Source organism: Tilletiopsis washingtonensis (genome assembly GCF_003144115.1).
Source record: "Tilletiopsis washingtonensis strain MCA 4186 unplaced genomic scaffold FA09scaffold_19, whole genome shotgun sequence".
Classification (NCBI taxonomy): Eukaryota; Fungi; Basidiomycota; class Exobasidiomycetes; order Entylomatales; genus Tilletiopsis; species Tilletiopsis washingtonensis.
In genome coordinates, this window is record NW_020312016.1 from 437,303 (window position 1) to 459,353 (window position 22,051).

The 22,051-nt window shown below is 69.2% G+C and overlaps 10 protein-coding genes across 10 annotated transcripts; 4 read left to right on the top strand and 6 right to left on the bottom strand.

Moving 5' to 3' along the window:
• Positions 1-27: 27 nt before the first annotated feature.
• FA09DRAFT_311348 (DRMBL-domain-containing protein) lies at positions 28-2,573 on the bottom strand. Its single transcript, XM_025740658.1, has 4 exons — positions 2,098-2,573; positions 610-2,034; positions 486-537; positions 28-402 (listed from the first exon to the last, which is right to left on the bottom strand). The coding sequence occupies exons 1-4, from the start codon at positions 2,478-2,480 to the stop codon at positions 229-231; spliced, it is 2,034 nt and encodes a 677-aa protein (XP_025596376.1). The 5' UTR covers positions 2,481-2,573; the 3' UTR covers positions 28-228.
• A 598-nt stretch (positions 2,574-3,171) lies between these two features.
• FA09DRAFT_331681 (DASH complex, subunit Dad4) lies at positions 3,172-3,857 on the top strand. The gene is made up of 2 exons (XM_025743130.1): positions 3,172-3,343; positions 3,530-3,857. The coding sequence occupies exons 1-2, from the start codon at positions 3,185-3,187 to the stop codon at positions 3,620-3,622; spliced, it is 252 nt and encodes an 83-aa protein (XP_025596377.1). The 5' UTR covers positions 3,172-3,184; the 3' UTR covers positions 3,623-3,857.
• FA09DRAFT_311353 (natural resistance-associated macrophage protein) lies at positions 3,729-5,949 on the bottom strand. The gene is made up of 5 exons (XM_025740659.1): positions 5,823-5,949; positions 5,418-5,758; positions 5,114-5,365; positions 4,400-5,060; positions 3,729-4,332 (listed from the first exon to the last, which is right to left on the bottom strand). Exons 1-5 carry the CDS (start codon positions 5,895-5,897, stop codon positions 3,943-3,945), a joined length of 1,719 nt encoding a protein of 572 aa, XP_025596378.1. The 5' UTR covers positions 5,898-5,949; the 3' UTR covers positions 3,729-3,942.
• Positions 5,950-6,280: 331 nt separating this feature from the next.
• Positions 6,281-7,469, bottom strand: FA09DRAFT_311354 (hypothetical protein; the record flags this gene model as incomplete). Its single annotated transcript, XM_025740660.1, has 2 exons — positions 6,281-6,924; positions 6,974-7,469. The coding sequence occupies 2 exons, from the start codon at positions 7,467-7,469 to the stop codon at positions 6,398-6,400; spliced, it is 1,023 nt and encodes a 340-aa protein (XP_025596379.1). The 3' UTR covers positions 6,281-6,397.
• A 397-nt stretch (positions 7,470-7,866) lies between these two features.
• FA09DRAFT_362402 (hypothetical protein) lies at positions 7,867-10,985 on the top strand. The gene has a single exon (XM_025745468.1). It carries the CDS (start codon positions 8,163-8,165, stop codon positions 10,677-10,679), a length of 2,517 nt encoding a protein of 838 aa, XP_025596380.1. The 5' UTR covers positions 7,867-8,162; the 3' UTR covers positions 10,680-10,985.
• On the bottom strand, positions 10,703-11,853 carry FA09DRAFT_300596 (NAD(P)-binding protein; the record flags this gene model as incomplete). The annotated part of the gene is made up of 4 exons (XM_025740342.1): positions 10,703-10,991; positions 11,044-11,120; positions 11,172-11,381; positions 11,434-11,853. 4 exons carry the CDS (start codon positions 11,851-11,853, stop codon positions 10,703-10,705), a joined length of 996 nt encoding a protein of 331 aa, XP_025596381.1.
• A 588-nt stretch (positions 11,854-12,441) lies between these two features.
• Positions 12,442-14,907, top strand: FA09DRAFT_340661 (hypothetical protein; the record flags this gene model as incomplete). Its single annotated transcript, XM_025744342.1, has 7 exons — positions 12,442-12,654; positions 12,825-13,115; positions 13,221-13,560; positions 13,615-14,042; positions 14,096-14,249; positions 14,312-14,565; positions 14,617-14,907. 7 exons carry the CDS (start codon positions 12,442-12,444, stop codon positions 14,905-14,907), a joined length of 1,971 nt encoding a protein of 656 aa, XP_025596382.1.
• A 32-nt stretch (positions 14,908-14,939) lies between these two features.
• On the bottom strand, positions 14,940-16,902 carry FA09DRAFT_331686 (hypothetical protein). Its single transcript, XM_025743131.1, has 4 exons — positions 15,813-16,902; positions 15,418-15,694; positions 15,260-15,364; positions 14,940-15,207 (listed from the first exon to the last, which is right to left on the bottom strand). The coding sequence occupies exons 1-4, from the start codon at positions 16,895-16,897 to the stop codon at positions 15,019-15,021; spliced, it is 1,656 nt and encodes a 551-aa protein (XP_025596383.1). The 5' UTR covers positions 16,898-16,902; the 3' UTR covers positions 14,940-15,018.
• A 433-nt stretch (positions 16,903-17,335) lies between these two features.
• On the top strand, positions 17,336-18,997 carry FA09DRAFT_331687 (hypothetical protein). The gene has a single exon (XM_025743132.1). It carries the CDS (start codon positions 17,565-17,567, stop codon positions 18,627-18,629), a length of 1,065 nt encoding a protein of 354 aa, XP_025596384.1. The 5' UTR covers positions 17,336-17,564; the 3' UTR covers positions 18,630-18,997.
• A 284-nt stretch (positions 18,998-19,281) lies between these two features.
• On the bottom strand, positions 19,282-22,042 carry FA09DRAFT_331688 (OPT superfamily oligopeptide transporter). The gene has a single exon (XM_025743133.1). It carries the CDS (start codon positions 21,597-21,599, stop codon positions 19,416-19,418), a length of 2,184 nt encoding a protein of 727 aa, XP_025596385.1. The 5' UTR covers positions 21,600-22,042; the 3' UTR covers positions 19,282-19,415.
• Positions 22,043-22,051: the final 9 nt, after the last annotated feature.

Consider the following 22,051-nt stretch of genomic DNA (forward strand, 5'->3'; position numbering starts at 1 on the left):
CGCCTGCCAGAGCCCAGGCCCGACGCTGCCAAGCCCGAGGCGGATCCATGAAGCCATGCCAGCTTTCGGTTGGCTGGGGGCGCGACGAATGAGATTGCGATGCTGTGCGTCGCAATGCTGATGGTGAGGACGTGTGAAAGTGATGATGCTACAGAAGATGCATGGGTGACCTATGAACGCAGAGGGATGATGAGGTGAGGACCGGGTCTTGGCGGCGGCGGGCGGGCCTCAGAAGAACGTGCTGGCGCGCGGCGTGACGGGGACGAAGGCGCGGCGCTTGCGCTCGGCCTTCCAGCGCTCGAACCACTTTGCCATCTTGGCGCGGCTCTGCGGCGAGCCGACGTTGACGGTGGCAATGATGCGCTCGTAGTCGACCGAGAGGGCGAAGGCGGAGAGCTCGAACTGTGAGGGTGTGTGTGATGGGAGGTGTCAGCGCGAGAAGGAGGCAGTGTTTGAAGGGGGGCGCCGGCGCGCGGGCAACGCACAAAGGACGAGTGCTCGCTGTACGGCACGCCGTAGATGCGGAACTCCGAAGTGCTAGGTTGCGAATGGTCAGTCAGCAGGGGCGCGCGCAGCAGAAAGCAACGGTCTGCCAAGGCCCGAACTCACCTGTCGCGCGTGGGCTGCAGGCCGCTGGCGTCGAAGCCAGTCGCCTGGTTCACCTCAATGACGCGCTCCAGCGCCGGCGACACAGTGTCGATGCCCGCAGGCGGCCGGTAGCTCCAGCCCGTGGGGCGAAAGGCCACGGCGCGCTGCCAGTCGGCGCCCAGCTTGCGCATCGCCGCCACGTGCTGGCGCAGCGCCTCGCCGTTGATCATGCGCAGGCCCGTGACGTGCACCGAGGCCTCGAGCGGGTTGCGAGTGAGGCGCGCATGCAGCTCCGGCTCGTCGAGCTGCGCGTACACGCGATACTTGCGCGGGTCGGCGCAGTATACCTTCGAGCGCAACGCACGCGCGCACGAAAGGACAATCTTCTCCTTGCCGATCGTGTAGGTGCCCACGACGACGAGCAGGCGGCCGCGCGTCGTCGAGTCGGGGAACGTCTCTGCGTTCGACTTGCCGAGCATGTCGAACGCCGAGCGCACCGCAGGAGTGCTGCCCGAAGCCGCAGCGCTAGAGGAAGCAGCGGGCTTGACATCGGGCTTCACATCAAGCAGAGCAAGCGCCTTGCGCTCATCCTCGTCGACGGGCTCGTCCTTGACGCGCCACAGCGCTTCTTCGCCGGGACGCTCCGGGTCACCAAGCGCCTCCTGGTACATGGCCTCGGCGTCCTCGTCGAGCTCGTCGCGATCCACCTCGTCGCGGAAGCCGCCGTCGACGTCGGCGTGGGCTGACTCCCACGCGTCCTCCTCATCGAGGCCGGCGTCGTCGAGCAGAGGCTCGTCCTTGACGACAGGCTCGTCCTTGATGCATGCGAGGTTCGACGCGCCCGCCTCTGCATCCGGCTGCAGCCAGCCCTGCATCGCCTTGCGCGCCAGCGACTCTGACGCCTCCGTCTTCATTGCCGCTGCCTCGCGCTTCGTCGGCGCGCGCTCACGCCACTGCTCGGCTCCCTCGAGCCCAACGTCGGGACCCTGGCACTGCGCCGGCGCCAGCTTGCTCACCAGCTCGCCGCACGCCTCGACGACGAGCGGCTGCGGCGGAAAGCAGTAGCGCGCGTTGCAGTACGTCGTGTCGAGATAGATGATGTCGAGCTTGTGCGCCTTGACGGTCGGGTGCTCGACGTGCGCAGGGCACGCGCGAAAGTCGCCGCAGTGCAGGTACGTGCTCATGCCCTTGCGCAGCGCCGGGTGGTGGCCGCCGGGCGGCGGCGGCAGGATGTGCCGCGTCTGGGGGCCGCGGAAGTGGAAGAGCGCAGAGCCGGGACAGTGGTTGGCCGAGATGGGCGTGACGATGACGCCGCCCGTGTTCGGCACCTCGAACGGCTCGTCGAACGGCAGCGCCACGACGAACTCGGGCGGGACGTAGAGCGAGGAGCGCACGAGGGACGCCGTCTCGGCGCTGCAGTACACTGGGCCGTGCGTCCATGCCTTGCTGTAAGCAAGGGGGAGGTGGTCAGCCATGTGGCGCTCAGGGAAGCCAGCGTAGCAGCCTCACCTGAGGCCGATGTAGTGGTCGCTGTGAAAGTGGCTGAGGAAGTATGCCGTGCAGCCGTGGATCTTGCCGAAGCGGAAGCCGTCGACGCAGATCGGCATGCCCTCGAGAATCTTGTAGAAGGGCGCGGTGCGGGCGGCGCGGCGCGTGCGGCCCGCGCCCTTGTAGTTGTTCTGCTCGACGGCATCGGCGCCGGCCCACTGCAGCGCGTCCGAGGCAGGAGCCATGAGCCGCGCAAAGGCGTTAGGCTTGGCGCTTGCTGCAGGAGCAGCGGCGGCAGGCAGGCGGGAGGGCCCCGGCGCGGCGTTCTCAGCCTGTGCTGGACCGGGCCTCGTCTCCTCAGGCTCGTCATCCACGATGTCATCGTCGTCCGAGATGTCGCCCATGAAGAGCGGCTTGGGCGGGCGAGACGGCCCAGCGTCTGAGCGCAGCGGCGCGGCGCTTGCCTCGCCAGGCGACGAATGAGAGGAGGAGCCGGGCTGCGGCGCAGGCGCAGGCGCAAGCACGACGGGCGGCGGCGCCAGCTCGGGCGGCGGCTGCTGCACGACATCGGCCAAGCTGGCGGCGATGGCGCGCGCCAGGTCCTGCTCCTCCTGCGTCAGCGTGCGGCCGCCAAAGCTGCTGCTGCTGCCGCTGGGCGAGCGCGGGAGCACGGCGCGCGGCTTCTGCGGCGAGGCGCCGGCGTCTGTGTGCGCAGGCATGCCGACGACGCCGTTGTCCGCACGGCTGCTGAAGAAGGCGCGCAGACTCGGCTGTGCGGCGGCCGTCGGTGCGCCCTTGCGCTTCGCCGCCGGCGGCATGGCGGCGGCAGGTGCGGTAGGACTGTCGGTGCGAGTGCGCGACAGGCGCTGCTGCAGCGAAGGGTGTGGGTGTGGGAGGGCAGGGCGCCCCGCTCGCCACAGCCCGATGAGCATGGCGGGCGCGCCGCGGCTTGACTCTGACTTGCTGAGCCGCGTGGGAGCAGTGCCTTTGCCGGGTCAGCGGGCCGCGCACGTGACACGGCCGCGGGTGTTGGTCGTGCCGGCTGGACGCGACAACGCGCGTGCGCCCCGCTGCACCCCACCCACCACCACGCCCCTCTCTCGCGGCCATGGAGAATCCGCACGAGGAGCGCCAGTCGCTGCTGCTCGAGCGCATCATCAAGAACGTCGACCTGCTCAACGACGCGCTCCTCGAGCTCGACCGCAGCGTCGCCGAGATCAACGCGCACAACCAGGACATCACCATTGCCGCCGAGCTGTGGGAGGGCGTGAGTGTGGTGTGGGCTGGCCGCGCTCTCTGGCCTGGCACGCGCGTTGTTGGAGGCGGCGGGCAGCGTGGCACACTGTCTGTGGGGCGCCCGAGCGGGCACGCTGCCCCCGCTTGTCTCGGCGCCGGGACGCGGTGGGCGACGTGCAACCCTTCAGCCCGCTGATCCCCCGTCGCCTTCGCACAGTACCGCCGCAACGTCGCCTTCAACCTCACCAACATGGACGAGGCCGCGGCCGCCGAGGCGCACGAGGCCGCCGCAGCGGCGCAGCAGGCCTGACTGAGCGCCCGGCTCCGCGTGCAGCAGGAGGCCGATGGCCAGCGTGCCTCTCTCGCCCCCAAGCTCGTATACCCTGGCCGCGCGCATCGGGCCTACTGTATCATAAGGAGTTCGGCCCGCTCACCCCGCTCGCCCAGCGATGCGGGTCTGTTGCATCAGTGCCCCCGTGCATGCCGTCGTGCGGCCCGGGCAGCGAGGAGCAGCGCACGATTGATATGTTACAAGATGCCGCGGGCAGGAGGGAGGCATGTATAGGGGCGTGATGATACAGGGAGGCAGCGGTGACGATTGGAGGAGGGGAGACGTTGAGGCAGAGCGGCTCAGGACTTGCCCATGGCGCTCGTCACGACGACGAAGCCGTCGCAGAGGACGATGAGGGCATAGATGAGCCAGCAGAGCAGCACGACGGGCCAGGGGCTCGCAAAGCGCCCGACGCGCTCTTGCGCCTCGGCGTCGGCGGGCGGCAGCGGCGGCGGCGAGGCGACGTATGGGAGCAGCACGGCGCCGGGAGTGCCCGGCGTCTCGGGCTTGACGGCCGCCGGCGTCGCCGGCTCGTCGGCCTTGATGCCCGCCTGCTCTGCCGCCGCCTCGGCCTCGCCGACGTTGCGCGCCTCGCGCACCGTCATCCATGTCTTGCTGCTCGTGATGACCAGCAGCGGCACGAGGACGAAGGGCAGCGCCATCGAGAGCGCCACTTGGCTCGCCACGAGCTGGGGAGGAAAAGGACCGAGGTCAGCATCGAACAAGAGCTGGGCCAGCCCGCGCAGAGCAACTCACCATCCGGTCCAGGCCGCCCCTGCCCACTGCCGCGGCAATCGTAAACGACGGCAGCAGGGCGATGGCGCGCGTGAGCACGCGCCGCCAGAACGGGTTCGTCGTCCAGTGGATGAAGCCCTCGGACACGAGCTGCCCGGCGAGCGTCACGGTCAAGCTGGCACTCTGCCCGGCGGCCAGCAGGGCGACGGCAAAGAGGATGGCCGAGCTGTGGCCCACGGTGCGCTTGATGAGCTCGAATGCATCGAAGAGATCGCCTACTTGCTGGCGCTGCGGCGCAAAGTAGAAGGAGGCCGCCGCGACGATGAGGATGGCGCTGTTGACGACGAGGGCAAAGCAGAGCAGCGAAAGCACAATGTCTGCCGTCGCGTGCGCCAGGTGGATCTTGATCGACGCCACCGACGGCGCCGGAGCGGCAGCCTTGGCGTCGGGCGAGGGGATGCGCGGGCCGCCGAGGCGCATCGAGGGCAGCGACTCGAAGCGCCGGTGCATGCTGCGCCGCAGCGAGCCGAAGCGGCGCACGAGCCACCAGTGCGACGCCGGGCTGGGAGCTGCAGACGCCTCGTTCTGCCGCGGCGGCTCGGCGTCGTACTCCAGCCTGTTGACCGTGGCCCACGAGCTCGCATTGAAGAGGGCGTGCGGCATGACGGTTGCGCCGAGGATGCTGGAGAGCTGGTCAGCGTGCAGGCGCGCCGCAAGCCGCTCATCTGTACGCACCCAACACCAATGTAGAGCGCTTCCGACTGCACCACGGTCGACGACGGCAGGTAGCCGTGGAACACATCGCCCCAGTCCGCATCGACGCGCGCCAGCAGCACGCCGAAGCAGGCCATGACGACAAAGACGAGCAGCGCAATGATGGCCTCAAAGACGCGCATCGAGCGGCCCTCGGAGTAGACGAGCAGAATGAGGAGGCAGTCAACGGAGGTGAGCAGCACGCCGGCCCAGAGCGGCAGGGCGGGGAAGAGGCTGGCAGAAGGGGCTTAGTGCATGCGCCGGCGGTCGCTCGCGGCGTGCTCACAGATTGAGGGCAATGGCAGAGCCGACCAGCTCGGCCAGCTCCGTCGCGATGATGGCGCCCTCGGCGACGAAGTAGAGCAGCCAGAGCGCCGCCAGCCGAGTCTTGTACCAGCGCCGCCGCGGCGCCTGCGTCAGGCGCGCGCTGCGCTCCTCGGGCAGGAGCAGCAGGCGCGTGCCGCGCGCCAGGTCGACGCCACTCACGACGCCCATGCGCACGGCGAGCACCTGCAGCAGGATGCCGATGAGGGCGGCGAGGAGCAGCACGAAGAGCAGGCGGTAGCCGAACTGCGCGCCGGCGGAGAGGTCCGTGGCCCAGTTGCCGGGGTCCATGAAGGCGACGGACTGGCCGCGGGGGGTCAGCTGCGCGGCGGGAGGAGCGCTGCGCCACGTGCGGGGGCATGCTCACGCTCATGATGCCCGGCCCGACGAAGTGTGCATGGCGGCGCAGCACGCGGCCCAGCGTGGCGCCCACGCGGCGCATGCGCGACGGCGGCGGCGGCGCCTCGTGGCCATGGCGCGAGGGGCGCGGCGGCGGCGCAGCGCGGGCGCTGGGCGCGGGCGCCTCGTCGGGCTCGACGGTCATCGGGCGCGCGGAGGGAGCAGCAGCAGGGGTGAGCAGCAGCAGGGGTTGACGAGTGAGAAGATGAGGTGGAAGCGGGGAAGCAAGGCGAAGCCACGCCGCGCGTCTGGGAAGGGCCCCTCGGATGTTCAGATCATGCGAGGCAGGCGCGAAAGAGCCGCGGCACACGCGCAGCAGCCGGCGGCAAGGCAGCCGACCGCCGCCGGCCTCTGCCGCGCCAGCCGCGGAGCAGACCGGAGGCGCGCTCGCGTGACGCTGCCGCCTTGCGTTCCATCAGGCACACCGTCAAGTCAAGCACATTCACGATTGCATTGCATCTATTGCTCAGGCCATCCGCACACCACATCAAGCGCAGCAGCAGGAGGCTCAAGCCATCGTCAAAGGCGTTTGCGGCGCCGCAGCTACGCGCTCGGCGGCGTCGTGTGGCCCGCGGGCACGGCGTCCCAGAGGCCGAGGCTCCAGTCGACGTTGTCGTCGCGCCCCTCGCGCCGCTCGCCGAGCGTGCCGAAGAGCCAGTCCCAGAAGAGGCTCTGCTTGCCGTAGTTGGTGCTCCGGCGCCAGCCCTCGCGGTGGTGCAGGTCGTGCTGCTCGATGGTCAGCACGGCGCGCGGCAGCAGCACGCCGAACACCCAGCCCGTGGCGAAGGCGGGGAGGTGGGCGCGCACGCCGCTGTGGCCCAGCACCTCCATGATGTTGATGCAGATGATGCACAGCGCCCACTCGTAGAAGCCGAAGGAGGCCGGGAAGAGGCGCTTCGTCGCCAGCGTCGCCAGCGTCGGGCAGAGAATCACCTCGAGGAACTCCTGCCCCGGGTCGGCGAGCAGGCCGAGCGCGGGCGACGGGTGCTTGGTGAGATGGTGCGTCTTGTGGATCGCCCACAGGCTGTCCACCTCGTGGCAGCTGCGGTGGTACGTGTAGAAGCACAGGTCTGGCACACATCATCAGCGCCGCACGTGGCAGCTCGCCGCACGACTCACCGAGCGCCATGGCAAAGACGAAGAGATGCAGCGGCGCGGCGAGCGAGACGCGCACGGGCGCGGCGGCGTCGTAGAGGAAGAGGGCGCCGAGGGCGATGCGCACCACGCACGACCAGAGGATGCCCGCGGCGATCTTGGTCGTCATGAGGTCCGGCACCTTGTCGCGCGGGCGTGCGCCGTCGAAGAAGCCCCACTTGGCGCCCATGCGCAGCAGCAGCGTCGCCGCGTGCCCGACGCACACCTGGTACGCCACGCTCCAGTAGAGCACGGCGGCGGGCAGCGGCAGCGGGCGCCAGGCGCGGTGCACGGCATGCTGCAGCGCCACAAAGGCCAGCACGCGCGGCACAAACGTCGCCAGCGCCGCCGCACTCGACATGGCCGGCAGCCGGCCGAAGTGCTCGGGCGGCGCGGGCGTCGTGTGCGGCTGCATGTCGTTGAGCAGCGCCATGGCCCAGCTCCACTGCGTGCGTGGCGCGAGGAACCACGTCGAGCGCATCCGTCCGCTGGTCTGGTGGCTCTCGCGCACGGCATCGGCGGCACTGCCCATCGTGTGTGTGGGGCGGTGTGTGCTATTGAGGTTGTGTGTGCTGTTGAGGCGGTGTGTGCTGTTGAGGCGGTGAGGTGTGTGCTCTGGCGCTGCAAGGGCACGCGCACCTCGAGCGCCGCTTTATGAAGAGGAGCCGGCAGGTGGCGTCACTGGCAGGCCGTGCATCACCGAGCTTCATGGCATGTCCGTCTCTCTCACCCTCTCTCTGTCCTCCAGGCTGCCACATCCCGGGTGCGGGTGCAGGTGCGGATGCCGACGGTGCCGTCTGGCCAGGCAGCGGTGGGACGCGGTGGGAACCGGTGGCACCTCGCAGCGGCGGCGCCACACAGCTCCCACGCCTGCGGCTCAGCACCAGGTGCCGCCGGCGCGTCTGCCCCGCACTCGACTGCGCCGCCGCTCTGCTTCCGTCTGCCCACCATCCTCGCGCATTCAACAGTGACCTCAGCGCTGCCGCTGCGAGACTCAGTACAGGTGCTCGGCACGTCTGAGCTGCCAGCTGCACGCCCACCCGATGCCTCATCAGCAGACGTGCGCGTGGCGGCGTCCCGCCGACTCTTGCGTCCCACCGCCATCCCCTGCGCCGCTCTGCGCACCTTCGGCAACGTAGCCGCCCGTGCCATCGCGCCTCGGCGCTCCGTCGGCATGGCCGATCCAGCATCAGTGCGCCGCCCTCGTCTGCGCCGCTACCTCTGCCCGGCGCCCGGCTGCTCGGCGCGCTTCGAGAAGCCCGTGCACCTGCGCCGCCACCAGATCAGCCACGCGGCCACGCCGACGCTGCGCTGCAGCGTCTGCGGCGCCTGCTTTGGGCGCCTGGACAGCTTCCAGCGCCATGCGCGCCGCAAGCACGCCGACGCGGCGGCGCAGCCCGTGCCGATCGCGCGCGAGCTCGCCGCGCCGGCAGCAGGCAGCTCCTCGAGCCCTGCTATGCCTCCAGCCCAGCCGCAGGCAGATCTCTCGGGCGCAGGACGGGCCGCAGCATCGGCTGCGCCCACGTCCCTGCCAGTGCCGCCTGCTCAAGGCAACGACGCTGCATTGGCACAAAGGCTGCCCACGCTGCAGCCTCAGGCAGATGGTCTGGCTCCATTCGCAATGCAGAGCTTCGAGGCAATGGTGGAGCAGCTCTTTGCCGACTCGCTCTTCAGCTTCGACGCCTCGTCTCTCGGCGCAGATCCAGGCGGATGTGTGTGGCACGAGGCACCTCTCGACCCAGCGGGACAGCTCGCTGGCGGCAGCCGCGGTGGCCAGCCGCAGGCGCAGTCGGCCGCCTCAGCGATGCCCACTGGGGAGCCGCACGACTCCGCAAGCGCACCCGAGCATCTCGGCAAGCAGGCGCGCGACCTCGTCGCTCGCGGCCTCATCTGTCCGCCTGCGCCTGCCAGCTTCGACTCGTCGCGTCTCGTCGTGACGGCGATGCGGCGCATTGCCAACTACTATCCCGTCGTGCCGTGGCGCTGGATGTCGCACCCAGGCGAGCTGGCCGCACGGCGTCCGATGCTCTACGTCGCCCTCGCCACGCTGGCCACGCTCGGCTCGCACGTGCCCGAGGTCAAAGCCTACGGCGCACAGCTGTGGCAGCTCGTCTTCCGCGTCGTGTGGTCGAGCTGCGTCTTTCTGACCGAGCAGCCGGCACGCCTCAAGGACATTGTCGCGACCATGTCCCTCGCCAATGGCTACGCGCTCACGTGCGGCGACCCGCGCATCTACCTCCAAGCCGTCTGCGCTGCGCCGACTGGCGCCGTCATGACTCGCGAGTACGTCAATCTCATGCGAAGCGGAGAAGCTGCCTCGACACTGCGTCACATCATGGCGGCGCACGGCATGCTCGACGTCGCGCAGCTGCGAAGCTTCTTGCTCCAGCGCGCTGCCAAGCCTGCCGCAGACTCGACGTGCGGCGCCAACGTGTGGCAAGCAGGCGCGCCCGTCGACAGTCTCCTGTCCGACATGTGGCAGAGCTGGCTCGATGCAGAAGAGTACCATCGCTCGCTCGTCATTGCCGCCTCGACAGAGCGCCGCATCACGGTGTACATCGAAGATGCCGAGCGCCCGCGACTGTGCTCCACGCTTCTGGACACGCCGCTGGCGCACGCAAGCGCCCTGTGGCAGTGCGACACGGTGCAAGATTGGGCCGCCGCGCTTGCGGCACGCCTAGCCCGGCCCCAGTGGGCCGAGCAAAGCAGCACGACGCTGCGAGACGTCGCGCGGCTCTTCTTCAACGCCTCTCCCCCGGTCGAGAGCATCCGCGCCTGCGGCGTCGAGCGCGGCGACTACTTTGTCCTGGGCAGCATCCTCGAGGCACTGGCAAGCTTCGTGTGGACCGCCCGCGGATGGGTCAACGACGGCGGCTTTGCGCCGTGGGACGCAGGCCGCAGGAGCGAGCAGAGCGCAGTCGACACGGCGCCACCGGCTGTGCGCGCGGCCCTCGACCACTTTGCAGCTGTGTATCAGGCGCTGCGTGCCGACCAGGCCTCGTCGCCTGGCGCACTGCCCAGCGCGGTTGCGGCAGAGGAAGGCGCCGTGAAGGTCTACATGCACTGGCATGCCCTGCAGCTCTTCCTCGACTTTGACTTTGAGCACTGCCGCTCCGGCATCGGCTTCCTCGCGAGGTCAGGCACAACCGCTGCGCCTCGCTCGTTCAAGCACGGCGAACTCTGCGGCCTGACCTGCCACGCCGGCTCCTGGCGCTGTCCATTCTCCAGCGAGGCGCCGCGCCGGCGTGCAGCGCACCATGCGGCGGCCATCCTGGCGCTCTTCCTGCGCATGGCGCGCAGCAACATCGTCACGTATGCGATGGCCTGCGACGTGTGCCACGCGTACGCCGTGCTCGCCATCCTCGCCGTGCTGCCCGATGCTCTCACCGTGCCGCCGCGCCAAGACCCGCCGTCTGCTGTGCTGGAGCTCTGGGAGGCGCATCCGATGCAGCGCTGCGCCGACCTGCGTCCGGAGCTGCGCGCCTGGCTGGCCACGCAGCCCAAGGACGACGTGGCTGCTGTGCCCATGCGCCTCTCCCTGGACGGCGACGACTGGCTCGCCACACTGCTGCAGTGTCACGCCGCGCTGCTTGCCATAGAGCAAGGCTGGTCGGCGGGCAGCAAGGTGCTCTCGCGCTGCCGCGACGTGCTCGAGCTTGAGCTCGCCGCACGAGCAAGCCGTGCTGTGTGAATAACGATGCCATTCGAACGGCCCTACCACGTGGGCTGCTTGTCCATTTCTGCACGCAGCTCGGGCTTGAGGTCTGCAATGACGCCGCGCGAGAGGGCGAGGCGCAGCGTGTCCTGCACGCCGTGCGGGAAGCTGCGCAGGAAGGGCAGGATGCGCACGTAGCCGGGCAGATACACCTCGCCCGACGTGCCCCGGTCGATCTGCGCCACGACGCCCTCGGCCACCTGGCGCGGCGAGAGAAACTTCTTGGCCGTCTCGACGCCAAAGAGGTGGTCGGTCATGGGTGTGCGCACCCAGCTTGGGTGCACGATGCTGCAGAGGGCGTGTGAGCAGCGGCAGGGCCGAGGCTTGCGAGCAGACGCACGTCGTCAGCACGCCGGGGCGCCGGTACAGCAGCGCAATCTCGTGCCGCAGGCCCTCGTGGAAGGAGAGCACGCCGGCCTGTTGCGATGTCAGTGCGTGTGCCATCCGCTGCAGCACGGCAACACCCACCTTGCTGACGCTGTAGTCGATGGCGCGCGGCGCCTGCAGGAAGCTGGCCGCCGAGGCGATCGTGACGACGTGGCCCTTGTCGGCGGTAAGCATGTCGGGCAGGAACGTCTTGACGGTGTGGAACGAGGAGAGCAGGTTCACCTCGACGGTGAGGCGCAGCCGCGCCGCCGAGGCGTTGACGAAGCTGGCGCCTGCCTCGCCCACGCCCGCCTGTGCGGGTGATCAGCTCATGAACCGTGCCGCAGGACGTGGCCACACGCACGTTGTTGACGAGGATGGTGACGGGCCCAAAGTGCTTGTGCACCGCCGCCTTGGTCTGCTGCACCGCGTCGTAGTCGGTGACGTCGGTCTTGAGGAACAGCACGCCCTCCTGCGGCTCGCGCGGCGCCTGCAGGTCGAGGATGACGACGCGGGCGCCGCGCGCGCGCAGCTGCTGCACCACCTCGTGCCCGATGCCGCTCGCGCCGCCGGTGACGACGGCGACGACGGCGCTCCAGTCGCGCCACGCCGCGCGCTGCTGCCGCCGCACGCTGCGCCGGCGCACCAGCCGCCAGGCGGCGAGCGCGAGCACGGAGCAGAGCGCCGAGAGCGGCACCGGCGCCAGGCTGCGCACGCGTGCCAGCCGCGCCTGCAGCGCCTGCACGGGCGCGCTGTGCGAGAGCTGGCTGAGGATGTCGGACATGGTGATGTGAGTTGTCAAGTGCAGAGGGTGCAGCAGTGCCGGCCTTATAAGGGTCCGCTGCAGCGAGGGGCCCCGCAAAGCGAGCGGCCGCGAGGGGAAGCGAGGCGAGGAGGCGCCGGCGGAGGTGGGACCGTGCACCGGGCCTGAAAGGCCCAGGTGCCGCCCGCCGGGACTCGGGCAGCGCGCGCCCATTCCCGCGGCATGCGCGCGCCGTTTGCCTCTGCACCTCGCCCTGCTGCTGTGGCCGCGCCTGCCTCTCGCCGCTCCTCCACTCCGCCTGCCCTCGTCCCACGTTGCACATCCACACTCGCGCCTCTTGCCTGCTGCAGCGGCCACACCCCGCACGCCACACCTGCCGCTGCGCGCCGCTCTATGCTGCGTGCGCTGCGCGTCGCCGATCCCCTGCTCCTCGTCGCGCGCCCCACGCCGCGCGCCGTCACCGCTGTCCGGCCTCAGGCCGCTCGTCGATCGCTTGCCTCGTCTGCTCAGCAAGCGCCGCTGCGGCTGCGCAGTAAAGCACCTGCAGTTCCAGTGCAGCAACACTCCTTCCCGCGGCGCCGCTTCACGTCGACGTCGGCACAGCGCACCATGTCTGCGCCCGAGGCGAGCAGTGCCGGCTGCGCGGCGGCGCCGACGCTGGCGCTGCAGCGCCACGAGGCCGTGCTCGTGCAGCTCCTTGCCGACACGTGCGACTGGCTGGCACAGACGCAGCCGCAGCCGCCACCGCCGGCGCCGCAGGTGCACTATCACCCCGGCTGGACGTGCGAGGCGCGAATCGCGGGCGGCTGGGTGCGCGACTGTGTGAGTGGAGCGGGCGGACTGATGCGAGAGCGGCGGTATGTGACTGGAGGAGCATGCTGGGCATCCGGTGCTGTGCTGGTGTGCTGCCGCCGACCTCGACGGAATGCGAAGCTGTCTGCCGACTGCCTCATCCTTGTGCCGCCTGGGCCGCGCTGATCCATTCAATGCAGCTCCTAGAGCAGCCATCGGCAGACCTCGACATTGCACTCTCGACGCTGACCGGCCACACTTTTGCGCTGCTGCTGCGCGAGTATCTTGCTTCGCCGCAGTACCGCGCTTCATCCCTGGCGCAGCAGCCCGAACTGCAGCATGCGGCCATGGGCAGCATTGCACGCATCGAGGCGAACCCGGAGCAGAGTAAGAATCTGGAGACGGCTACGGTGCAGCTGCTCGGCCTCAGTCTGGACTTTGTGAACCTGCGCAAGGAGGTGTATGAGGGAGAGAGTCGCATTCCAAGCATGGTCAGTGGGCCGAGCTGGCTGGCAGCGTCGCGCAGGCATGGGCGTTCTGCGCTGCCTCTGCGCCCTCATGCGCGAATAAGCATTCCAGTCTGACCCCGACTGCAGACCTTCGGCACTGCCTCCGAAGACGCCGTGCGCCGCGATCTCACCATCAATGCGCTCTTCTACAACGTGCACACCCGGCGTGTCGAGGATCTCACCGAGCGAGGTCTGTCAGACCTGCGCGAGCGGCGCATCCGCACGCCGCTCGAGCCGCAGCGCACCTTTCTCGACGACCCGCTGCGCGTGCTGCGCTGCGTGCGCTTTGCGGCGCGCCTTGGGTACACGCTCGACGAGGCGATCCTTGGGTCGATGTGTGATGGCGCAGGCGATGAGGTGCGGGCAGCGCTGCGCACCAAGGTGTCGCGCGAGCGCGTCGGCATCGAGGTGGACAAGATGCTCTACGGTGCGTCTACGTCTGACCTGCCAGCGTACGCGTGGCGCTGACGTCTCTTCTCAGGGCCTAACCCGCTGCGTGCGCTGGAGCTGCTGCACAAGCTCGGCCTGTACAACGATGTCTTTGCCTTCCCCGCGAGCGACGAGGAGATGCGCCGCCTGCCGTTCGCTACGTCAAAGTGCACAAAAGCAGAGCTGGGACCCCAATGCGAGCCGATTCCGGTCGAGGCACCCTTGACAGCCCTGCGTTGCGCGCGCATCGTCGATGCCCTCTGCCGACAAGCGGCCGGCGCAGAGGCACGGCCCGAGTCGCCTTTCCCAGCGGGCTTCCTGGCGCAGCTGCCACAAAGCTTCCTGGCGCCGCTGACGGACCGCGAGGAGCGCCGACGGCTATTCATGCTATTCGCCATGCCTCTGCAGGGCCGGGCGGTCGTCGATGGCAAGTCGGCGTGGTGCTGGGCGGGCGAGCGCGTCATTGCAAACGGCCTCAAGGTACGTCTCATCATCTGCTCTAGATCCGCTCGGCTGACGAGCTTGTGACGCAGCTGGGCGTCAAGACGACGAGATCGCCGCTTGCTGCGCTCAACAGCGCTCGCGATCTGCTTGACACAGCAGTCTCGGGCGTGCGCGACTGCACGCCCTACGTCGAGTCGCTCAAGGGGCTGGGATCCGAAGAGGTGTCGGACGATGCCGTGCTGAGTGAGTCATGCCTCTGCAGATCAAATTGTCGCCCGCATCTGGCTGACGTACTGTTCACTCAGTGCTCGTGGCGCGCGAAAAGAGCATCTCACTGCCGGAGCTGAAGCTCTCTCTGCCGACGGCGCTCCTCGCTGCTTACGTTGCCCGCCTCGCCAAGGCGTGGGGTCCGGCGTCTGTGCAGGCCCCTGATGCAGACCATGCTTCGGTGCTGCCAGAGAGCGAGCTGCAGGCGATCACACGAGCCTACGTCGCATTCCATGAGCGCATCACCGCTCTCGACGCAACGGAGCGCGCACTCGAGAAGCCGGCCTTGGACGTGAGTAGCGCAGAGCAGCGCCGCAGCAAGCCAGCTGACGCTCTGCTGCAGGGCAACTCGATCGCCAAGGCCGTCGGCATGCCTTCGCTCGGCCGTCTGACGCCGCGCATCCAGACGCGCGTGCTCGCGTGGCAGTACTCGCGCCCGCGTGCAGCCCACGACGACGCAGCGGCACAAGAGGCGCTGCGCGCCGAGTGCGCCGCGTGGCTGGGCGAGGCGTGGCAGGCCGGCGGCGTCGTGCCGCGAGAGGAGCGCGAGGCACTGCTGCGCCCGCCAGAGAAGGTCAAGGGCCGCGGCCAGCAGGACTCGGCCGCCGCGCGCAAGCGGCAGAAGAGCGAATAGACGGGCGTGCAGCAGCGAGATTGAGCATGACTGGCGCCCTTGAGATGCATTGAGGAGGGGGTATGATTCTTCTAGAGTTGCAGAGTTCCTGGGCGCTCGGCAGCAGGCACGTCATTGCGACTTCTTCGCGCCGGCGCCGGCCAGACGAGCGGCCCGCGCCCGGCCCTCGCCCCACGCCGTGACGCAGCGCGCGAGGATGAGCGAGTGCACGACGAGCAGCACGAGGCTGGCCGTCCATGTGCGCACGTAGGTGTCGAGTGCGGTGAACTCGAGCAGGTAGGCCTGGCTCAGCCAGAGCGCCTGTGGAGGGTGTCAGAGGCAGCGAGGAGGAAGCTGGCGAGAGCAAACGCACTTGCGCGCCGACCCAGAGCAGCAGCAGCACCCACGGCTCCCGCCGTGAGGCGAAGGCGAGCTTCGGCGCCACGAGCGGCAGGAAGAAGAGATACCACATGAAATACTGTCCGCGCGAGTCAGCGGGCGGCCGTAGCGAGCGCTCTAGCTGAGACGCACCTGCGACGTCGAGACCTTGTTGAACGTGACAAACGCCAGCGTCTGTGCCGCACAAGCAAACACCAGGTCGTGCTTGCCGAGCAGCGCGCCGAGCAGCAGCACGACGGCCGCCTGCGGCACGAAGCCGACGAGTGCGCCGGCCGTGCCCGGCGCCGCAGAGATGGCGCCGTCGACGCGGCCCAGGTACGCGGGCAGGAAGTGCGGCGCAAAGTTGTGCCGCACGTCGAGGCGCGTGAAGTGGTAGAGGAAGGCGGAGTGCAGGTATGGCGGTCCCCAGCTAGAGGAGGGCGTGAGCATTGGGAGCGGCGGGGCGAATGGGCCAGCTCTATGCCGCCGTGTGGCCACAGTACCAGCCGCATCTGCCTTGCCGTGATCCTCCACCGCAGCGCACTCACATGCCATAGAGCACCAAGCCGATGGCCGCTGTGGCCCACGCGCACACGAGGCCATACCGCAGCACAGCGCCAACACGCGCGCCTGTCGGTGCGGCGGCCGCGAGGTGCAGCGCGAGCGGCAGCGCATACATGGCCGGCACGAGCTTGAAGTGCGTGGCCAGCGCCAGCAGCAGCGGCGAGAGCAGCGGCGTGCTCAGCAGCGCCGAGAGCGCCGAGGAGGAGGACGCGTCCGCGGCGAGCAGCGCGTCGCTGGCATCTGCCTCGGCTGCCGCAACGTCCTTGCCCTCAGCTGCAGCGTCGGCGACGTGCGCAACGTTGGCATCGACGACCTTCTGCTGGCGGCGCGCCAGGCGCAGCTGCTCGTCGTCGGGCGTAGTCGCGCCCAGCGTTGCATCAAGCCAGCCGAGCACGAGGAGGCCCAGCAGGCTCTCTGCGCTGCCGCGCGTCGAGATCTGTGCCACGAACGGGTTGAGCAGCCAGGCGGGCGCGACCCAGGCCTGCGAGATGCGCAGCGTGCGGCAGATGCGCAGCATGAGCACGCCGCAGAGCAGGTCTGCGGCGGCAAAGAGCAGGCGCGGCGCCAGACGCAGCAGCAGCGGCTCGGGCAGCAGCAGCGCGGGCGCCAGCAGCAGCGCGAGGAGCGGCGAGTAGCGGAACGTCGGCGCCGCGTACGGGTTGCCCGCCAGCGCCAGCAGTGTCGCAGGCACCTCGACGACGCGAAACGAGAGCTGCAGCAGCTGCTCGCTGAGCTCCGACGCCGCGTACTCGTCGGGCCGGGCGGCGACGTGGGCGCGCAGCTGCAGCAGGAAGCGTGCCAGGGCGGCGAGATAGCCCGCTGCGCAGGCGCCGGCGCCTTCTAGCGGCGCCGCGAGCTCGGCGTACGTCTCGCGCGGCGCGCCGAGCAGCACGCTGCGCGGACAGGCGGCCAGCGCACGCGTGCCGGCGAGGAAGACGTCGAGGTCGACGTCGGAGTAGTCGGGCAGGTGCGGCGCCGCATCCTGGTACGCGCCCCACGCCAGCAGCGCGACGCGCAGCAGCGCCGCGAGCAGCAGGGCGCGGCGCGGCGAGAGCGTGGCTTGCGACATGGGAGATGGTGGTGCGGAGGAGGGCCTCGGCGTGGGCGTGCAGCGGGTGCGTGCACGGTGTGCTCCGCCCGCGCGCCGCTGTCACGCACGCTAGAAGCATGCGCCGGATGTGGCAGCAGCGGAGCCGGAAGCACTGCGGGGAAGCATGCGTCACGTGCGCGCCGCCGCGCCGCCAGGCAAGGGCGAGACCACTGCCACGGCGGCAGGCCGACCGTCGTGCCGTACACGCCGCCGTCGACGCCGCCGATCGTCAGCGCGGCGTTGAGGACGCGGAGGCCATGACAGGAGCAGCGCTGGTGACGGCGCAGCAGAGGAGCGGTGGCAGTGGATGGAAAGGAGGGCAAGGCGTGGCTGCAGGCTGTTCCCACGCGCGCTCTAGAAGCGCGTCACGGCGCGCCGCTGCCGTGCGCGCGAGGTGTTGCTCTCCACCTCCTCCGTCCCTGCCACCACCACGACGTCGACCCTTCCGCCAGTCCGACCTTCCCGATCACCGCGCCATTTTCACCAGCCTCACCTTCCGCCACCTCGTCTCGTCCACCACCTCGTTCCGTTCAGCACCTCGTCCCTTTCACCGCCTCGTCCCTGTCAGCACCTCGTCCCTTTCACAGCCTCGTCTCTTCGTCACCCCGTCCCATTCACCGCCCGCGCCCACTCTCCTCGCTCCGCCATGGGCGACTCGACTGCCGCTACAGGACAGCCTGCGCTCCAGCAGCCTGCTCGCGCTCGCGACAATGCTCAGCAGGCGCTTGGCGAGCAGGCCGAGGCCGAGGCCAAGCGCGTGGCTCGACAGCAGGCTGAGCAGCTGGATCGCGTCGCGGAGCAGGCCGGTGAGGCTTGGGCCGAGTCCATTCGGGCTTGGCGGCAGATCGGAGAGGCTGCGGGTCAGGCGGAGCAGGCTGTGCGTCAGGCCATCGAGGCTGAGCAGCAAGCCAAACAGCAGGCCGATCAAGAGGCTGCTCGCCTGCGCGAGCGAGTGGAGCTGGCCAAGCAGCGCGCAGCCCATGCCCGCGAGCAGCACAAGCAGGCTGGCGAGCACGAGGATCGTCTCGACAAGGAGTACGAGCAGGCTATCCGGGCTGCTGATGCGGTCTGCTTCCCCCAAGAGGCGGCTGGCCTTCGCGAGCAGGCGGCTGGCCTCCGCGGGCAGGCCGCTGAACTCAACCGCAAGGCGGCCCTCCTCGACGCGAATGCGGCTTCCCTCGACGAGAAGGCCGCGCGAGCTCTGCAGGAGTTTCACACTTACAAGCATGCTGCGCCGCCCGTGCGTCCTCACGAGCGCGATGATGCGCACCGTCAAGAGATCACGTCGCGCGGCGAGAAGCGCAGCGGCGACCATGAGCTCGGCCCGGCCGCCAAGCGTGCCACGCAGCAGCAGCCTGCCGGCGCCCGCGAGCAGGCCGCGCAGCGCGCGCCTCTCCAAGAGCGCGATGCGCAACAGCATCAAGAGTGCGAGGCGGGCCGTCAAGAGGTGCCGCGCGGCGTCGAGCGCGACGGTGATGCTCCACTCGAGTCAGCCGTGTGCGCGCCCGTCGCTTCTCCGGCGGCGCAGCCTGCCGGCCAGCTCGGTGGCGAGCGTGGAGGCCAGCTCGGTGGCGAGCGTGGAGGCACGGCCACACGCAGCCGCGCCGCTGCGTCTCGCTCCGTCAAGCTCGAGCCCGCGCCCGAGCTGGACGCCAAGAGCGGCGACGACGAGCGCAAGACCGAGCTCGAGACGCTGGCGCACGGCAACTAGCGCTCTCGCTGCGCACTCTGCGCGTAGCCACCTCGGCACTGCCCTTCATCACCGCCAGACCCTTCCCGAGCACTTCACCCTTCCGCACCGCGCCGAGCCTCTCACATCTCGCCTTGTACATCAACTCCACACCGCCATGAGCAGCAGACAGGCCGGAGCTGAGAACTTGGGCCGCATTAGGCGCCTAGTTCCCGCATCGCCACCTTCATCCTCAAGTCACGCGCCACCCACCCACACTGAGTTCCGAGTCATCGTCAATGCGCCACCCACACACACATTCATACCATACACACGGTCATACCAACCAACCACCAGCCTCATGTCACGTTCGGCCCGTTCGCGTTCCTCCCAATCGAGCCCTGATGCGTGAAGCTCAAGGAGTGCGTGGCGTGCTTCCGCTCTCGCCCGAGCCTTTGCATTGGCTGAGAGCTGGACAGCGCGCAAGAAAGCGTGCGCCGTCATGCCGGAAGCGCTGTGCCTCGCGCAGTGCTTCTGCTGTCGCCAGCGCCGTCTGCCATCTCACCGAGGCCCTACAGCCTCATTCCGTGCGGCTGCTTCAGCGGCGTGCGCAGCTGCACGCAGAGAGGCGAAGACGTCGCTGGAGCTCAGTCAGGCAGACAAAGAAGAACAGGGAACAGCGTGCATTCAATGCATGCACGTCGTCGCCCGGGTGCATCAGGTCGTACATCAGGAGAGGTGGGGAATCAGGTGACCGGGGAAAGACCAATGCGGGTCAAAGGCGTGGGGGGGGAGGGAAGGGTCAAAGCGAAGGCAAGGGCGAGACCACTACCACGGCGGCAGGCCGACCGTCGTGCCGTACACGCCGCCGTCGACGCCGCCGATCGTCAGCGCGGCGTTGATGACGCCGCCAATGCCCTCGCCAGCAACCATGCCGGCGGCGACCGAGTACATGTACAGCTCCGACGAGCGCGTGTACTTCTTGTTCCAGAAGTGCGCGAGCGTGGCGCCGAAGGCCATGGCAATCGGCACGTAGATCTGCGGCAGCACGAAGGACAGGCCGACGGCGTTGCCGTTGGGCAGGTAGTTGTGGTACTTGGTCGGGATCCAGAAGTAGCGCGCGACGATGAGCAGCGAGAAGAAGCCGCCGAGGAAGATGGCCGTCAGGCCCGACGAGAGCGAGACGGGCAGCTTCGGCGCCGTGACGGCGACGGCGACGGCCTGCCAGGCGGCGACCGAGGGCACGCTGAAGGGGCACTCCTCGATCGAGGCGTCGTTGATGCACGGGTAGGCGGACGAGAAGAGCACGAAGAGGCCGGCCGAGAAGGGGATGGCGAACACCGAGCCGGCAAGCTGGGCCCAGAACTGCGAGCGCGGCGAGGCGCGGACCCAGTGGCCAGTCTTGAGGTCACCGACCATGTCGACGGCGTGGGCGGCAGCCGACGAGGCGATGGAGCCGCCGATGAGGTTCTCGAGGCGCGCCTGGTTGATCGGGCGGCCCTCGGCCTTGGTGACGCCGCCGAGGATGAGCTGCGACACCTTGGCGACGGCGGTGAGCGGGTTCGTGTCCGTCGTGCCACTGCACTGGATGCCGATGAACGAGAAGATGAAGGCGAGAAGGATGGCAAGGATGGTGAGGCCGACGCTCATGTCGAACTGCACCGCGCACACGACGACGGTGAAGATGACGGAGAGCACAAGGCCGCCGACCCAGTAGTACCACTGCACCTGCTGCTCCTTGGGCGCCGGGTCGGGGATCTCGCCGGGGAACTCGCGCACGGGCTTGCGCTGCACCATGTCCTTGGCGCTGAGGAAGGCGCCGCGGAAGCCGCGGTAGATCGTCGGGGCGTTGCAGGCGACCTCGGTGACGGAGCAGAGCAGCATGATGAACACGCCGGGCCAGAGGAGCCAGTAGCGCGGCGAGGCCTCGTGGATGTCCTGCGTGAGCGGCTTGTAGTTCATCGACGTGTACGACCAGCGCGACTGCGGATCCATGGGCTCGAGCTGGCGGCCGGTGGCCTGGCCGGTGGCGATGAGCGAGGGGCCGATGATGCCCCAGGCGAGGAAGGCGCCGCCGAGCATCGACCACGAGGCGTTCATGCCGGCAAGCATGCCCGCGCCCGTGTAGGCCGGCGTGATCTCCGTGTACCAGTTCCAGTTGTCGACGGCGAGCGCCGTGCGCCAGCCCCAGGTGTAGAACCAGTAGAAGACGTGCTGGTCGAGCAGGATGCCCGGCACGTACTGGTTGACGACGACCCAGGCGATGGAGGCGACGAACGAGTAGACGAGGACCCAAACCTTCTTCATGGCGATGGCCGCGCCGCCCGTCGAGTGCAGCGAGCGGATGACGATGGCGGTGGCCGTGGGCGAGGGGAAGATGAGCTTCTGCTTGAGAATGTAGAACTTGCGCAGCGGGATGGCGAAGAAGCAGCCGTAGAAGGCCGAGACGAGGGAGAAGGTGACGAGGCGGCCGAAGTCCTGACGCGGCGTCGTAAGGAGGCCGAGGCGGTACATGGCGGGCACCGCGGCGACGAACATCGAGGCGAGGCCGGACGAGGCGGTGGCGGCCGACTGGACCGTGACGTTCTCGCGCGGGCCGAACGAGCCGCCGCCGAAGGCAGCGGGGAACGTGCGGCTCATGAACTTGAGCACGGCGAAGCCGAGAATGCCGCCGAAGAGGCCGCCTCCGAAGGTGATGCCGGTCTTGAGGCCGAGGTAGACGTTGGACGCGCCGATGACGAGGCCGAGCGCCGTGCCGACGAGCACGGCGCGCACGGTGAGTGCGGGGCCGGTCTCCTCGGGCAGCGTGTCCTCGGGGAAGGGGTTGCCGTCGATGAGGTCCTGCGCGGTGAAGCGCTCCTTGCTCTCGTCCCACTGGCCCTCGGCCTGCTCGTAGGCGAGTGCCTGTGGCTCGGCCTTGCTGTCGGCCTTCTCGTCGAGGTACTTCTCCTCGGACGCGGCGTCGGGCGAGCGCTGCGCCGTGATGGGCTCTTGCTGGATCTCGGTGCGCATGGCGGGCGAGATGGGGCGGGGAGGGGGCGGGAGAGGAGTTGGGTGGGGAACACAAGTGGGAACCGGACGAGGGCGATGCAGATGCGGGTCTTATAGACGAGGAGCGGCGCGGGTGCAGCCGGTGGCCACCGCGTATGGTGCGAGAGCGGCGCCGCTATCTCGCTGATTGTGTGCGAGAAGGGGAGTGCGAGAGGGGCTGAGTGCCTGCCTCGGTCTCCGGCTTCGTCTCGCCGCTGCCGCCGGGGCGTGGCGCAATCTCGTCCCTGACTCGCCCATCGCCGGGCGGCGGGTGTGCGCGGCTCTGCTCCTTCTCTGCAGCTGCGTCTCGCCCCCTGGCGCCACCCTCGCGGCGCGCCCTTCCCCACACGGCGCAACGCTGCAGCGTGCAGGTGCAGGATAGCGAGCTGGCGGTTATCTCTGCAGGCACTGTGCGGCGTGCGGCGATGGCGAGC

Excerpts from the sequence above, each read along its gene's own strand:
- FA09DRAFT_311348 (XM_025740658.1), bottom strand. The coding sequence starts at position 2,480 with ATGGGCGACATCTCGGACGACGATGACATCGTGGATGACGAGCCTGAG. Across the intron at positions 538-609 it reads CTGCAGCCCACGCGCGACAG|CACTTCGGAGTTCCGCATCT; the intron begins GTGAGTTCGGGC and ends TTCGCAACCTAG. Across the intron at positions 403-485 it reads ACAGCGAGCACTCGTCCTTT|TTCGAGCTCTCCGCCTTCGC; the intron begins GTGCGTTGCCCG and ends ACACCCTCACAG.
- FA09DRAFT_331688 (XM_025743133.1), bottom strand. The coding sequence starts at position 21,599 with ATGCGCACCGAGATCCAGCAAGAGCCCATCACGGCGCAGCGCTCGCCC.
- FA09DRAFT_331687 (XM_025743132.1), top strand. The coding sequence starts at position 17,565 with ATGGGCGACTCGACTGCCGCTACAGGACAGCCTGCGCTCCAGCAGCCT.
- FA09DRAFT_331686 (XM_025743131.1), bottom strand. The coding sequence starts at position 16,897 with ATGTCGCAAGCCACGCTCTCGCCGCGCCGCGCCCTGCTGCTCGCGGCG. Across the intron at positions 15,695-15,812 it reads GGCTTGGTGCTCTATGGCAT|CTGGGGACCGCCATACCTGC; the intron begins GTGAGTGCGCTG and ends GCCCTCCTCTAG. Across the intron at positions 15,365-15,417 it reads ACAAGGTCTCGACGTCGCAG|TATTTCATGTGGTATCTCTT; the intron begins GTGCGTCTCAGC and ends TCGCGCGGACAG.
- FA09DRAFT_362402 (XM_025745468.1), top strand. The coding sequence starts at position 8,163 with ATGGCCGATCCAGCATCAGTGCGCCGCCCTCGTCTGCGCCGCTACCTC.
- FA09DRAFT_311353 (XM_025740659.1), bottom strand. The coding sequence starts at position 5,897 with ATGCGCCGCGTGGGCGCCACGCTGGGCCGCGTGCTGCGCCGCCATGCA. Across the intron at positions 5,061-5,113 it reads GCGCTCTACATTGGTGTTGG|CATCCTCGGCGCAACCGTCA; the intron begins GTGCGTACAGAT and ends CCAGCTCTCCAG. Across the intron at positions 4,333-4,399 it reads GGGGCGGCCTGGACCGGATG|CTCGTGGCGAGCCAAGTGGC; the intron begins GTGAGTTGCTCT and ends TTTCCTCCCCAG.
- FA09DRAFT_331681 (XM_025743130.1), top strand. The coding sequence starts at position 3,185 with ATGGAGAATCCGCACGAGGAGCGCCAGTCGCTGCTGCTCGAGCGCATC. Across the intron at positions 3,344-3,529 it reads CCGCCGAGCTGTGGGAGGGC|TACCGCCGCAACGTCGCCTT; the intron begins GTGAGTGTGGTG and ends GCCTTCGCACAG.